Genomic DNA, 16378 nt, shown 5'->3' on the forward strand with positions numbered 1-16378 from the left:
CTAATGTAGGAACAGAAAAACAAACACCACATATTCCCACTTATAAGTGGGAGCTGAACAATGAGAACACCTGGACACAAGGAGGGGAACAACATACACTGGAGCTTGTTGGGGAGGGCGAGGCAAGAGATTGAGGGGGATTGGGATAGCAGTAGGAAAAATAGTTAGTGCATGCTGGGGTTAATACCTAGGTGATGGATTGATAGGTGCAGCAAACCACTCACTGTGGGACATGTTTTCCTATATAACAAACCTTCACATCCTGCACAGGTACCCCAGAACTTAAAATAAAACAAAAAACAATAGTGTTAATATGAAAATATATTTCCTCCATAGTTTAACATATGATTTAAACATAGTAGATACATAATATTTACTTATTAACAGGATATATACTATGTATATTTACTCTGTGGTATAGTATACTACTTGTAAAACAAATAACAGCATCAAAACAGTGAAATCTCCCTAGAGACTTTTCAAAGAAAAAAATGAATGTAATGTATCTGTTATAACTACTCTAAAAATTTTAGGTTTTATTTTATAGTGCTATAAAAGCTCTTAAGAGTTTATTCAAATAAAACATGAAATATAAATTATGTCATATATCCTAAGTTTTGAATTTGTAACCCCAGCAAAATCTGTTTGTAATACATATGCTGCTGTTAGAAATAGGTGCATAATTGGGGTGAGTATATAAGTGTGTATTTATGCATAATTATACACTGTTATATTTGGTATTTTATTATGATAAATATTGTTATAACTGGTTATGATAAAATCTGGTATACCAGATACTGGTATAACTGGTATTTTGTTATGATATCCCAGGCAGATGAATACAGCCCCCCACTAAATTCCATTAGATGCAAAGTGGCGGTTGGCTCTCAACAAAGGGTGATGCTGTCCTCCCTCCTCCCCGCCAAGACATTTATCAATATCTGGAGACATTTTGGTTTATCAGAACTGAGGGTAGGGGCAATATAGGCATTTAGTGGTTGTAAGTTAAGGATGCTCCTAAACATAGTACAATGCACAGGACAACTCCCACAACAAAAATATATCTAGCCCAAAATGTCAGTAGTGCTGAGGTTGAGAAATTGTGAACATCTTTTTAGGATGTATGTGCTCTTGTAAGCTAACCCAAGTCCTTTATGGAAACAAGTGAGTTATCAGGAAATATACATTTAAGAGCAACAATATACTTCGTGTTAGATGCAGTTATTTTCAGTACTTGCAAAAGCCAGTAAACTGTGATTCTTAGAGTGAATCAAACTCATATCTACCAGATGAAAACATAACCCTGAAGTATATATGTGTGCATGCATATTTATATTTGTATGTATGTGAAGTATAATTTTCTCTTAAAATCATTCACCTTATAAGCTGCCATAAATTTTCTAACACTAGATACTTGTAATTTTTAAATAAATATTTTATATACGTGTATGTGTTTGTGTGTGTGTGTTTATTCACCCAGACATTAGAATTGATAACTAAAAAGCATGGCAGAGCCATAAAAAACATTTTTTGCAAGTGTGAAATAATATGGCTTGACTGCCAATGTTACTATTTTTGGCAAAAATTTTCTGAGATATTTGTATCATCTTAGCTGAAAAAAAAAAAAATGGTAAGAATTTTCAATAGCTAACTACCAAACTTGTTAGCCAGAGTTTCTGGGCAATATCTGAGCAATGAATACCCAGAAAGTGCTTCAAAAACATTTGCATATATCAGCTATCCCAAAAAGAAATCTTGGTTTTAACAATTTAAATAAATAATTATAGCTTGAACAGTCTTACCAGAAAACCATAATGAAAATTTGAAAAGACTTATGAATATAAGCTAGTAGCCCTGTACTTTTCCCATTGCTCCTTTATTTCCAGAGTCTACTTAAATAGAACGTGGTAATTGTAATCCTGCCACATAGTTACCATTTGGCTGCTTAATAACATGTGTCTTTAGACTCTGACTCCACAAATCACAATATTCCTTTTAAGTAGAAGAAATTAATTAAAAATGGAAAATTAGTTTTCATTTGGGATTTTGATATTTTTTGCTTTATTAAGTCCAACCAACTTCTAATCGTTTTGTTTTCAATTAGCTAGTTCGTAATTGCATTACACATAGCTAGGAAATAGCTTTCTCATATTTCTAACTTACCATCTCTAGTTTCATTTAGTTTTATTCTTATTTTGATTGGCTATTAATTACCTAGCTTCCATCATATTTTATAATTTATATCTTACTATATATATCACATATGCAGTTTATATATATACTATATTTGTACATATGTAATGTAAAGGTATACTGTATTAAACTGTAATGTTTATAAATGAATCATACATTTATTTGGAGGATTAAACACTTAATCTAAATGTATATTTTCCCTTATTATAGCCACAAAAAATGTATAGCAGTTTGAAAGACTAATGAGATAATTCTTCAATTCACAATTGAACAACTTACAACTTCAGAAATTACTCGATGAATTTATTGAATGACTGTTATTGGTCTCATACAGGTTTTTAAGACGACAAGGGGGAAATTTTGCCTTTTTTGGACAGATTACTTTTAATTGAAAAGTATAGAAAAAATATTACAAAAAATGAACTTGGTGTAGACCAATATTTTATTAACTTTCCTTCTTTCCCTTAAAATATATACTGCATATATTGCAATGATGTCTTTGGAATCTTTGTTGGATTAATTCTATTTTAAAAGCCTCCTTGAATGGAGCCTAAGGGATCTATTAGGCTGGGGCAAAAGTTTTGCCATTAATGGCAAAAACCTCAATTACTTTTCCCCAACCTAATACTGTGTAGGCTCTATAGAGTGGCCTGCTAGTCAGCAGGACAGCTCTCCAAAAGTAAGATTTCAGTGTAATCAACAAAAGCAAGGCACAGAAACGTAACATTGTAAAAAATGTGTTAGAATGAGACTTTTTCTTGGTGGATGTGGCAAATACACAATGATTAAGAGCCAAGCTTTTATTACATTATTGATGACTGATATGCATTGTCACTGGGTTTTGCTACCTGTATTATTTTTAGAGCTTTTAACAGATACGCTGCTAAATTGAGCAACTGCTGCTTGTTATTAGCTTGAGAACTTAGGAGAGGAAAGTAACTAATATTTATTGGCTGCCTATTATGACAGGTGCCATTTGTGAGGATGGTCTGTAGTCTTACTAATCTTCATACATCACCAATGAGATGTTATTGTTACTATTATATAGAAAAGATGTGACCACTCAGAGAATTTCACTAACTTCCACAAGGTCACACAGCAAATAAGTAACATAGCTACAATTTGAACAAAGCTGTATTTGATAAAATTATACAGTTATCTCAATAGTTGGAGCTACCTGTACCTATCAAAACTGAAGATGGCTGGGCATGGTGGCTCACACCTATAATCCCAGCACTTTGGGAGGCCAAGATGGGTGGATCATGAGGTCAGGAGATCGAGACCATCCTGGCTAACATGGTGAAACCCCGTCTGTACTAAAAATACAAAAATTAGCCGGGTGTGTTGGCGGGCGCCTGTAGTCCCAGCTACTCGGGAGGCTGAGAAAGGAGAATGGTGTGAACCCAGGAGGCAGAGCTTGCAGTGAGCCCAGATCACGCCACTGCACTCCAGCCTGAGCGACAGAGCAAGACTCTGTCTCAAAAACAAAACAAAACAAAAAAAACTGAAGACATATTTATATTTATATTTCGCATTAACCTAGCAGCCCAATTTAATGTATCTTGAAGTGAAATCTCTAAATGATTTAGAGTAGTAGCTCCAATATAAAAGTCTGTATATGTGAACTTTAGATACTGATGAATTTCTGTTTTTAGACTTTTAAAATGTAATGTCATTGTATAGATTTTATGATGCCAGAAACATTGAATGTCTATACAAATCTCCTTTTGTACCTGGTGAAACTTACAAACCTGCTTCTGTTTCCTTTTCTTCTTTTATGTGGCTAGCTTTATCATGTATTTAAATGACTGGCCTCTTAATGAAAGCATCATTAGGTCAGTACAACTCAGAACCAAGATTTGGTATCATATTTAGTTTTTTTCTATTATCTCCATTGTCTCTAGAGTAGAGTTAGAGTAGAATTCATCTTGAGGCATTTAATAAGAAATGAACATTCATTCGTTCTGTGAATGTTTTTTGAGGTGTGATGCTACTAAGGGCTCAGAGATGGATGAAGCTGGCAACATACCAACGTAGTATTTACCTTAACTTTCAAAGGAAGGTATGTTCCTGGTGGTTTTAGGCAATTCTAATGGAGGATGTTTATTCTAACTTATTTTTGACCTTTTTCCTTTGTCAAACTATAATCATTCAGCAGCAGAGTCAGTATTAAACATGTTTTAAACTTCCTAAGAAGCAAAGTGTATCTAATATCATTTGCAGACATTATTCTCTTATTTTTTCCACACGTCAAGTGAAAATTTATCTGGCTTTGCACAATTGTATTTTGTAGTGTTTTCTGCTATATCAGAATCACCTGGAATGCTTGTTAAAATGTTAATTTCTGGGCCCTCAAACCTGTGGTCACAGCTCTCTGTGGGAGAGTCTTGGTAGTCTGTATACGTTTTCACCAAATATCAGTTGATTCTTAGGAACACAGCTTTTTGAAAATGAAGGGCTCAACACAGTCAAATCAAGCTGAGCATAGAAAGGTACCATAGATAAAAAATGTAGGAGAACAGCATTTTTCCTGAGTAGATGTCATATATTCAGAATGAAAATCAAAAGTCTGAGCGTCTTGTAAAAGTTTTGAGATGCACTGATGCAGAATATACGTATACCAAACACACGTGATTTCTCTCTGTTATTTCAGTCCAGGCTATGTTCATTGGCAGGATGGTCTGGGTGGTGTGTATTCAAGGAAGGTACTGGAATGAAGTGCTTAGGAAGACCACAGTTAGTGTTGGAAGGTCTGGTTCATGGCCCAGGGCTATCTATCTACTATTTACAGAACTATAGAAACCGACGTGAGTGAATTGACGGGAAGTGAATTCTCGTGGTGACCATAACCCCGCTTACCTGCATTTAAAGAAATCCAGTTTTAGTAAGAACTATGATACGGAGATACTGAGAACAAGAATTTCTGTTGCAGCCAAATTATTCTTTGTATTGAAAAAAGCAGGCTTTTTCTAGGAGACTTCAACTAAATATCCCTGAAATTAGACCATATGCTATCCAGGAATTTATTTATTTTTGCCAGTCCTACTCTGTGGTTTATCTTGCGAGTCTAAGGTTGTTTTTGGTTGTTTTGTATCAAGACACTTTTAAGCTAATAACATGCTCATGATCCCAACCTACATCAAGCATGGTGATTTTATATGGAATAAGTTTAATATATATGTTACTTCGTGAGCATACCAATAGCCATAACTAAAAGATATTTAAAAAAATCATCTTCATACCAATGTTTTTGTTTTTCTTTTGTTTGATACACAATTTAAATTGTGGTGGCAGTGATACATGTTTTCTAATAGTACTAGATAGAGAGCCTGAGGCTTACATAAGTTAGCTTCTTATGCAGTTCATGCATTTGATGAGTAAGAGAGCTAGGCCTCTGCCCCAGCTCATGAGACCTGTAAGGTCCTTGCTATCCACTGTCCTCTGCTGCCTACTGATTTCAAGTATTACATGAAGCTTGTAAAAATAACAAGCAGTGTCCTATGATTCTAGCCTAGTGTAGAGACATTCCTAAAAACCTCATACAAAAGGAGCCAAAACCGATCATTTAAATTAGAATTATGACAGATTTTATCATAAGTATAAGCATCAGAGTCAATTTATAGCATAAAGTTCAATTATACTAAATTGGTTTTTTTAGAATGTGAATGATGGCTTCAATTAATCTTTCTTTTATTCTACTGCTTGTAAACAGTTTTAATTAGATTTATTGGTGAAAGAAGTTGTCAAGGTGGTTGATGAGATCTGCTACTATTAATATGATTTGAAAATATATTGAAATAATATGGGTAGAGTGCCTCACACCATATTACATATTATAGGCTTTAATGAATATTTTTATTAAAAAAATTATCCAAAAGGAAGGTATATTTATACTTATGATTTTATAGTAACTTCTTTTTTTTGAGATGAGCTCTCACTATGTTGCCCAGGCTGGTCTCAAACTCGTGGGCTCAGGGGATCTCTTGCCTCAGCCTCCCAAAGTGCTAAGATTACTAAACATGTATGATTTATCTCCATTATTTCAGTCCAGGCTATGTTCGTTGGTAGGATGGTCTGGATGGTATATATTCAAGGAAGGTACTAGAATGAAGTGCTTAGGACAGAGTACAGAGGTAGTGCACCGCCATTCCTGGCTTATAGCAACTTAGTTTTTCCATTTTTAAAATTTTTTGGAGGGTAAATATATCCATTTCTTATTGTTTCATAGATTTTGTAAAATGGAGAAGACTAGATTTATCTTTGAAAAGTTAAAGGCCACATTTTTCACTAGTATTTCATTATACTTATTAATCTCTATATACAGTGGGAACACATGGGAGTTTTCTTCTTTTCAATTGTAAATTCCTAATGCATGGACTGGTAAAGCCTAGTAGTAATTTTAATTTTATTTGTTATTAGATACTTATGAAGGTGTTTTACTGAAGATACAATGTGCCTTGAGTCCTCTAAGTTCATTTCCTAAGATTTCAGTACAAGTAAAAATAAAATATAAAACTTGGATTCTTAAATCATTAAATTTAACCAGGAAGATATTATGACAGAAGCCTGATATTCTTTGTTTGATATTCTATGTTTTAGTATTACCCTAGCAGTTTGTAGATTTTTAAACTTGAATCTGGAAAAGTTAATGCTAATATTATTAAAATAATTGAAACTCTTTAAGCTTTTAAACTTCTTCAAATGTCTCAACCTCTCATATTGATAGTACATTCTGTTGAATTCATTACTTGTTCTAAATGTATGATCAAATGATATGGACAATGCATTGTGTGAAAAACCAATGATACATTCAAGTGGGTGGTTTGCATTATATCTTTTTTCATAATTTGCTGATTTTATTCTTTTCTAAGATGATGTTTGCTGCTTTTGTTTTTCTAGGGCCGTTGCTCCAGGGAGAACTGCAAATATCTTCATCCACCCCCACATTTAAAAACGCAGTTGGAGATAAATGGACGCAATAACTTGATTCAGCAGAAGAACATGGCCATGTTGGCCCAGCAAATGCAACTAGCCAATGCCATGATGCCTGGTGCCCCATTACAACCCGTGGTAAGCATGTTTTCAGTCTTCACTCATTAAGTTTTTAATTCAAAGTGCTCAGTTTTAGTACTAAAGTGATTATTGCACCGGATCAAATGAACACAGGCAACAATTTCAGTTGCCTTACCATTTTCTAGCAAAATTAAGTATCAGTCAAATGCTGGAACAATTTATACTTTGTGTAGGTACTCATTTTCTGGCTAAATCATGTGGACATTTACATTATAGCATTTTTTTTCCTCTAAATTTTTCTTCAAAATAAATCCCAAGACTGGCAGGTGTTAAAATGGTCTGTGTTACAATGATCATCTAACTCACCAGTATAGTCAATATACATTTTCAGCCACCTTCAGAGATAATAATGATATTTAAAATTGGTATGTATAGTCTTTAATTTTGAGAATAGTTCTCCCTTTCCTCCCTCCTTGAAAAGAATGTGTATAGTTCTTTTTCTTGAAAAGGTACCTTTCTTGTTCTTCTCTAATTTAAGTTGAAATTATTTCATAGCTACAAATGCTAGGAAAATTCTGACAGTAGTAAATCAATATCATAGACTTGGAGGTCTCATTAAGGAAGAATTAATCAGGGTAGGCTGAAACTCTGAGGGCTTAAAGAGCTAAAGTTGAAAAACTGGGTGGTCATAGATATTTAGTGTTTGCTGAGCAGTATATGTGGGTGACTTTTGCTTCGAAACACACATTTCTATTTAACTGTTTGGATTTCTGGAGTATGTGTGTAATAAATGACTTTAATAATCTCTATTCATATTTATTCATCAAAATGTGAAAGATTATTATAAGAATTAGTGTTAGGTTGAAAAAGGTGCTTTGACGTTAATTGTGATATAGTAATTCTACATTTAAATTTAAATGCATGTTGAAATTTGCAATGATCAGAATATATCTGTCAGTAATTTATGTCACTAGCTTACATGCAGTATTGTGGGGTCATGGGAATGTGAAGACCCATGTTTTTCTGCTATGCTAACTGTAGCATGTGTGCTGTTTTTTTTCCGAATACATTCTAAAACCTGAACTCAATGTAATTATTATTCTCTTTTAGAACTTTATGCAACAATCATTCCAAAAAAGAGTGGGGGATTGCATTTCAAGGTGGGAGGATCTCCACATTACATGGGCAGTGATACCAGTAATCAGTTCTATACAGTTGAAGTGAGAGAATATAATTAATTATGTGTCTGTTTTAACCTGATCTGGTTTTTTCCCCCATGATTGTAGGCTCAGTTAAAAATGTGATAGCTTAAAGTTATTTTTGTGACATCTACTAATTCCACATGGCTGTATTAGGATAGCATGAAGATTTCCATTTGGTTAAAAAAATTAGCTATAATCATTCTCTAACAGAACATGTAGGACAAAAGTCTCATTTGCACTTGGCTCTCACATACAGTTTCAAAGATCTGACAAGTCTTTAGGGTGGCTACCACCTTAGCTGCTCTAAGGCCTATCCTTGATGTGAAGATACTTTGTTCTACTTAAACATTTAAAGCATGCTTACCACCAGGCTGTACCCTCTCTGTGACCGGGAGCACCTTTGAGATCAGCAAGTGTGGTTCCCAGATGGAAGAGAACACTGGCCACCACATTTCCTGACCTAGCCCTTGAGTCTTACTCTGAAGGCCATTCTAGGATGTCGTATGTGCAATCCTGGGACAAACTGTAAACAATATTTATGCCCTTTGAAATACTAGTAACAAATATATTCTTCGTGAAATCACTAAATCACAGATTTCTGAAACCATGAGAACAATCATCACATTTTCTGATGCTTTTGTTAGAAAATTCTCTACTTAGACAAAGAAATTATTTTTATTAGTTGTGAGCATATTCAGGCTTTATGTTAATTTTTCCTCATATGACTAGATTTGAATGTGGAATTACCCTTCTGCTAAAGGTATCCTGAGATCATTGTCTAAAAATATACTTTATTCAGAGCGATGACTTTGTAATAAGTACAGAAATCATTTTAATTATTCAGTTTTAAGGCATTTGGGACTTTAATGACTGTAGAGAAAGCTTTAGTACAGGAAATTTGCCTTCAAAACCTCACCTGAGACTTTTTTATCCTTTTTGTAGTCAGCCATGTTTTGATGAGGGTAATGACATGGAGATTCAGAAATGAATGGAATGGTCATAATCAACTGCTTACTGGGAGTTTAATGTGGGCCTTACAAGTAGGGATTGTAACAGGACTAGAAGAAGCCAGGTGACTAATGTGGAAAAGGGTTGCCACTCAGAGAGAATGGCCACTACTTACAGATGAGTGTTTGAAGACATGGCATTAACTTGGATCCAACCCAGGTAGTAGTCATATCAAAGAAGATAAATACTATGAGCAGTTCCGTACCATCAGGAGTATTCAGAGTATCTGAGCAGTGACAAGACTTTTAGTCAAGTAGATGACAGCATCTAACTTCTCTAGGGCCAGTTTAGCTCCCAAACCTTGGAGGAGCAGGAAGGAGAGAGGGAGACAGCAAGGTCTAAGCAAACTTGGAAGCATCTAGTATTATGCCTGGCATATAGCAGAGATCAATAATTACTTGATGAGTGAAAGAACAAATGAAGGAAGGAGTTTCCAAAACACCAGGAAAACAGGCAGAGATTCACAGAAGTTTACCTGCTCCATAGTTCAAAGGAATCATAACCAGCACCCAGAACACAAGCCCAGTTACAGAGGCTGCAACATAGAATGGGGCATAGAAGTGGACACATATCAGCAGATTATTAGCAAAGGCAGCTAGAGGCTTGATGGCTACAAGAAATATGCCACTAAGCTTGGGTTATTATGCAACCAAGTTTAGGTTCTCATTTTCTCATAAATTGTGAGTGACGAGGTCTATACATTTAATATCTTCAGAGCACAACACTGGGCTCACTTGGGGAATGCAGGGATCTGTAGGAAGGTTTCCCATTTTTATACACTTTGTGAGCTTCTGTTGAAATGTACCAAGCCAAGAATCAGAAACCGGACTTAAAATTTTTGAGACAAATACAATACATTAGGGGCATTTACTGCACTTGGCACTTTTTGTATATTAAATCCTCACAAACCATCCTTTAAAGTAGTAATGTTACCCTAAATTTAGAGATAGACTGAGAAGTTCAGAAGGGTTAAGAAGTTTGCTCAGGTTACACAGCTAGTGAGTAGCAAGGCTAGGATTTTAACCACCTTGTTCTGCTTTTGGCATTCATGATGTGGAAGCACCTAATTGGAGACACACCATTGGCCAACTCAGGGTCCTTGGTTGATTCATTAAGATCTCTAACCTAGCTGGGTGTGCTGGCTCACACCTGTAATCCCAGCACTTTGGGAGGCTGAGGCAGGAGGGTCACTTGAGGCCAGGAGTTCAAGACCAACCTGGGCAACATAGCAAGACACCAACTTACTCAGGAAGCTAAGGCAGGAGAATCACTTGAGCCCAGGAGGTTGAGGCTGCAGTGAGTTGTGATCAAACCACTGCACTCCAATGTGGCTGTCAGAATAAGACCCTGTCTCTAAAAAAAAAAAAAAAGAGAGAGAGATCTCTGACCTTCTTCAACAAATGGTGAAAAGTTTGGAATATATTACCTACAAGGTCTTAACAATCTTTTTTTTTTTTTTTTTTTTTGAGACAGAATCTCACTCTGTTGCCCAGGCTGGAGTGCAGTGGCGTGATCTCAGCTCACTGCAAGCTCCGCCTCCCGAGTTCACGCTGTTCTCTTGCTTCAGCCTCCTGAGTACCTGGGACTACAGGCACCCGCCCCCATGCCTGGCTAATTTTTTATAGTTTTTGTAGAGACGGGGTTTCACTGTGTTAGCTAGGATGGTCTTGATCTCCTGACCTTGTGATCTGCCTGCCACAGCCTCCCAGAGTGCTGGGATTACAGGCGTGAGCCATCATGCCCAGCCGACAATCTTATAATGTAACCATAATCTCATTTCATAAGATGAGAAAATAAGTAGTAGAAAATGAATGATTTAATCTGTGTCCACACAGATTAATAAAACTAATATTATCAATTATAGAATAATTGACATTCTGCTGTCATTCCTATATCACTAATAAAATGCAAAATGATCTTTTTTTTTAATCATATGTTCTTTGAGGACAAATGGAAGGCCTATAGTGTTTAATTATTGAAATTTAAAAAAATAAAACTTCTGGAATTGCCCGGGCAAGATGGCCAAATAGGAGCAACTCCAGTCTGCAGCTCCCAGCAAGATCAATGCAGAAGGCAGGTGATTTCTGAATTCCCAACTGAGGTACCCCGTTCATCTCACTGGGACTGGTTAGATAGTTGGTGCAGCCCACAGAGGGTAAGCAGAAGCAATGGTAGGGTGTCACCTCACCCTGGAAGTAAGTGCAAGGGGTCAGGGAACTCCCTTCCCTAGCCAAGGGAAGCCATGAGGGACCCTGCTGTGAGGGATGGTGCTATCCAGCCCAGATACTACGCTTTTCCCATGGTCTTCGCAAACCGCAGACTAGGAGATTCCCTTGGGTGCCTACACCACCAGGGCCCTGGCTTTCAGGCACAAAACTGGGTGGCCATTTTGGCAGACACTGAGCTGGCTGCAGGAGTTTTTTTTGTTTGTTTGTTTGTTTTCATACTCTAGTGGCTCCTGGAACACCAGCGAGACAGAACCGTTCACTCCCCTGGAAGGAGGGCTGAAGCCAGGGAGCCAAGTGGTCTTGCTCAGCGGATCCCACTCCCATGGAGCCCAACAAGCTAAGATCCTGCTGGCTTGAAATTCTTGCTGCCAGCACCGCAGTCAACCTGAGACTATCGAGCTTGGTAGTGGGAGGGACATCCACCATAATTGAGGCTTGAGTAGGCGGTTTCCCCTCACGATGTAAACAAAGCTGCCAGAAAGTTTGAACTGGGTGCAGAAACCACCTCAGCACAGCAAAGCTGCTGTAGCCAGGCTGCCTCTCTAGATTCTTTCTCTCTGGGCAGGGCATCTCTGAAAGAAAGGCAGTAGCCCTAGTCAGGGGCTTATACATAAAACTCCCATCTCTCTGGGACAGAGCACCTGGGGGAAGGGGCGGCTGTGGGCGCAGCTTCAGCAGACTTAAATGTTTATTTCTGCCTGCCAGCTCTGAAGAGAGCAGCAGATCTCCCACCTAGCACAGCACTTGAACTCTGCTAAGGGACAGACTGCCTCCTCAAGTGGATCCCTGACCCCTGTGCCTCCTGACTGGGAGACACCTCCCAGCAGGGATTGAAAGACACTTCATATAGGAAAGCTCCAGCTGGCATCTGGTGGATGCCCCTCTGGGATGAAGCTTCCAGAGGAAGGAAAAGGCAGCAACCATTGCTGTTCTGCAGCCTCTGCTAGTGATACCCAGGCAAACAGGGTCTGGAGTGGACCTCCAGCAAACTCCAGCAGACCTGCAGCAGAGGGGCCTAACTGTTAGAAGGAAAACTAACAAACAGAAAGCAATAACATCAACATCAACAAAAAGGATGCCCATGCAAAAACCCTATCGAAGGTCACCAACATCAAAGACCAAAGGTAGGTAAATCCACGAAGATGAGGAAAAACCAGCTCAAAAAGGCTGAAAATTCCAAAAACCAGATTGCCTCTTCTTCTCCAAAGGATCACAACTCCTCGCCAGCAAGGGAACAAAACTGGACAGAAAATGAGTTTGACAAATCGACAGAAGTAGGCTTCAGAAGGTGAGTAATAACAAACTCCTCTGAGCTAAAGGAACATGTTTTAACCCAATGCAAGGAAGTTAAGAACCTTGATAAAAGATTACAGGAACTGCTAACTGAATAACCAGTTTAGAGAAGAGCATAAATGACCTGATGGAGGTGAAAAACACAGCATGAGAAGTTCGTGAAGCATACACAGGTATCAGTAGCTGAATCGATCAAGTGGAAGAAAGGATATCAGAGACTGAAGATCAGCTTAATGAAATAAAGCGTGAAGACAAGATTAGAGAAAAAAGAATGCAAAGGAAGGAACAAAGCCTCCAAGAAATATGGGCCTGTGTGTAAAGACCAAACCTACGTTTGATTGGTGTACCTCAAAGTGATGGGGAGAATGGAACCAAGTTGGAAAACACACTTCAGGATATTAGCCAGAACTTCCCCAACCTAGCAAGATAGGCTGTTTGGGCAGACACTGAGCTAGCTGCAGGAGATTTTTTTCGTACCCCAGTGGTGCCGAGAATGCCATCGAGACAGAACCAGTCACTCCCCTGGAAAGGTGGCTGAAGTCAGGGAGCCGAGTGTTCTTGCTCAGTGGATCCCACCCCCGTGGAGCCCAACAAGCTAAGATCCACTGGCTTCAAATTCTCGCTGCCAGCCTAGCAGTCTGAAGTCAACCCGGGACTAAGGAGCTTGGTTGGGGGAAGGCATTTGCTGTTACTGAGGCTTGAAGAGACGGTTTTCCCCAAACAGTGTAAACAAAGCCACTGAGAAGTTTAAACTGGGTGCAGAAAATTCACATTCAGGAAATACAGAGAACAACACAAATATACTCCTCGAGAAGAGCAACCCCAAAACATATAATCGTCAGATTCACCAAGGTTTAAATGAAGGAAAAAATGTTAAGGGCAGCCAGAGAGAAAGGTCAGGTTACCCACAAAGGGACTAACAGCAGATTTCTCTGCAGAAACCCTACAAGCCAGAAGAGAGTGGGGGCCAATATTCAACATTCTTAAAAGAATTTTCAACCCAGAATTTCATAGCCAGACAAACTACGCTTCATAAGTGAAAGAGAAGTAAAATTCTTTACAGACAAGTAAATGCTGAGGGATTTTGTCACCACCAGGCCTGCCTTACAAGGACTCCTGAAGGAAGCACTGAATATGGAAAGGAAAAACTGATACCAACCACTAAAAAAAAATATCAAAATGTAAACACCATTGACATGTGAAGAAACTGCATCAACTAATAGGCAAAATAACCAGCTAGCATCATAATGACAGGATCAAATTCACACATAACAATATTAACCTTAAATGTAAACAGGCTAAATCCCTCAATTAAAAGACACAGACTGGCAAATTGGATAAAGAGTCAAGACCCATCAGTGTGCTGTATTCAGGATACCCATCCTACGTGCAAAGACACACATAGTCTCAAAATAAAGGGATGGAGGAATATTTACCAAGCAAATGGAAAGCAAAAAAAAAAAAAAAAAAAAAGCTGGGGTTGCAATCCTAGTCTCTGATAAAACAGACTTTAAACCAACCATGATCAAAAAAGACAAAGAAGGGCATTACATAATGGTAAAGGGATCAATGCAACAAGAAGAGCTAACTCTCCTAAATAGATATGCACCTAATACAGGAGCACCCAATTCATAAAGCAAGTTCTTACAGACTTACAAAGAGACTTAGACTCCCCACACAATAATAATGGGACACTTTAACACCCCACTGTCAATATTAGATCAACGAGGCAGAAAATTAACAAGGATATTCAGGAATTGAACTTAGCTCTGGACCAAGCAGACTTAATAGACATCTGCAGGACTCTTCACCCCAAATCAACAGAATATACATTCTTTTTAGCACCACATAGCACTTATTCTAACATCAACTACATAATTGGAAGTAAAACACTCCTCAAAAGGTGCAAAAGAACAGATATCATAAACAGTCTCTCAGACCACAGTGCAATCAAGTTAGAACTCAGGATTAAGAAACTCACTCAAAACCACACAACCACATGGAAACTGAACAACCTGCTCCTGAATGACTACTAGGTAAATAATGAAATTGAGGCAGAAATAAATCAGTTCTTTGAAACCAGTGAGAACAAAGACACAATGTACCAGAATCTCTGGGACACAGCTAAAGCAGTGTTTACAGGGAAATTTGTAGCACTAAATGTCCACATGAGAAAGCAGGAAAGATAAAATTGACACCCTAACATCACGATTAAAATAACGAGAGAAGCAAGGGCAAACAAATTCAAAAGCTAGCAGAAGATAAATAAGTAGGATCAGAGCAGGGCTGAAGGATAGAGATACAAAAAACCCTTCAAAAAATCAATGAATCCAGCAGCTAGTTTTTTGAAAAGATTCACAAAATAGATGGATCACTAGCCAGACTAATAAATAAGAGAAGAATCAAATAGACACAATATAAATGACAAAGGGGATATCACCACTGATCCCACAGAAATACAAACTACCAGCAGAGAATACTATAAACACCTCTATGCAAATAAAGTAGTAGAAAATCTAAAAGAAATGGATAAATTCCTGGACACATACAGCCTCCCAAGACTCAACCAGGAAGAAGTCGAATCCCTGAATAGACCAATAACAAGTGCTGAAATTGAGGCAGTAATTATAATAGCCTATCAACCAGAAAAAGCCCAGGACCAGACGGATTCACAGCCGAATTCTACCAGAGGTACAAAGAGGAGCTGGTACCATTCTTTCTGAAACTATTCCAAACAATAGAAAAAGAGGGACTCCTCCATCACTCATTTTATGAGGCCAGCATCGTCCTGATACCAAAAGCTGGTAGAGACACAAGAAAAAAAGAAAATTTCAGGCCAATATCCCTGGTGAACATCGATGCGAAAATCCTTAATAAAATACTGGCAAACTGAATCCAGAGTACATTAAAAAGCTTATCCACCATGATCAAGTCGGTTTCATCCCTGGGATGCAAGGCTGGTTCAGCATATGGAAATCAATAAACATAATCCATCACATAAACAGAACCAATGACAAAAACCACATGATTATCTCAATAGATGCAGAAAAGGCTTTTAATAAAATTCAACATCTCTTCATGCTAAAAATAATAAACTAGGTATTGATGGAATGTATCTCAAAATAATAAGAGCTATTTATGACAAACCCATAGCCAATATCATACTGAATGGGCAAAAGCTGGAAGTATTCCCTTTGAAAACTGGCACAAGACAAGGATTCCCTCCCTCACCACTCCTATTCAACATAGTGTTGGAAGTTCTGGCCAGGGCAATCAGGCAAGAGAAATAAATGATATTCAGGTAGGAAGAGAGGAAGTCAAATTGTTTCTGTTTGCAGATGACATGATTGTATATTTACAAAACCCCATCATCTCAGCCCGAAAACTCCTTAAGCTGATAAGCTACTTCAGCGAAGTCTCAGGATACAAAATCAATGTGCA

General features: G+C 37.7%; 1 protein-coding gene across 26 annotated transcripts in view; it reads left to right on the forward strand.

Annotated features, from left to right (window-relative positions):
- MBNL1 (muscleblind like splicing regulator 1) overlaps positions 1-16378 on the forward strand; it is a 202547-nt gene that overhangs the window by 145066 nt on the left and 41103 nt on the right. For all 26 annotated transcript variants that reach the window (XR_010132981.1, XM_004037865.5, XM_055382057.2 and 23 more), the window contains one exon: positions 7093-7263. Coding sequence is in view for 25 of the 26 variants with exons in the window: in XM_004037865.5 (XP_004037913.1) it covers positions 7093-7263 (171 nt within the window). In the remaining variant the exon portion in view is untranslated. The remainder of the gene's footprint in view (positions 1-7092; positions 7264-16378) is intronic.

This window comes from Gorilla gorilla, chromosome 2 (genome assembly GCF_029281585.2).
Source record: "Gorilla gorilla gorilla isolate KB3781 chromosome 2, NHGRI_mGorGor1-v2.1_pri, whole genome shotgun sequence".
Lineage (NCBI taxonomy): Eukaryota > Metazoa > Chordata > Mammalia > Primates > Hominidae > Gorilla > Gorilla gorilla.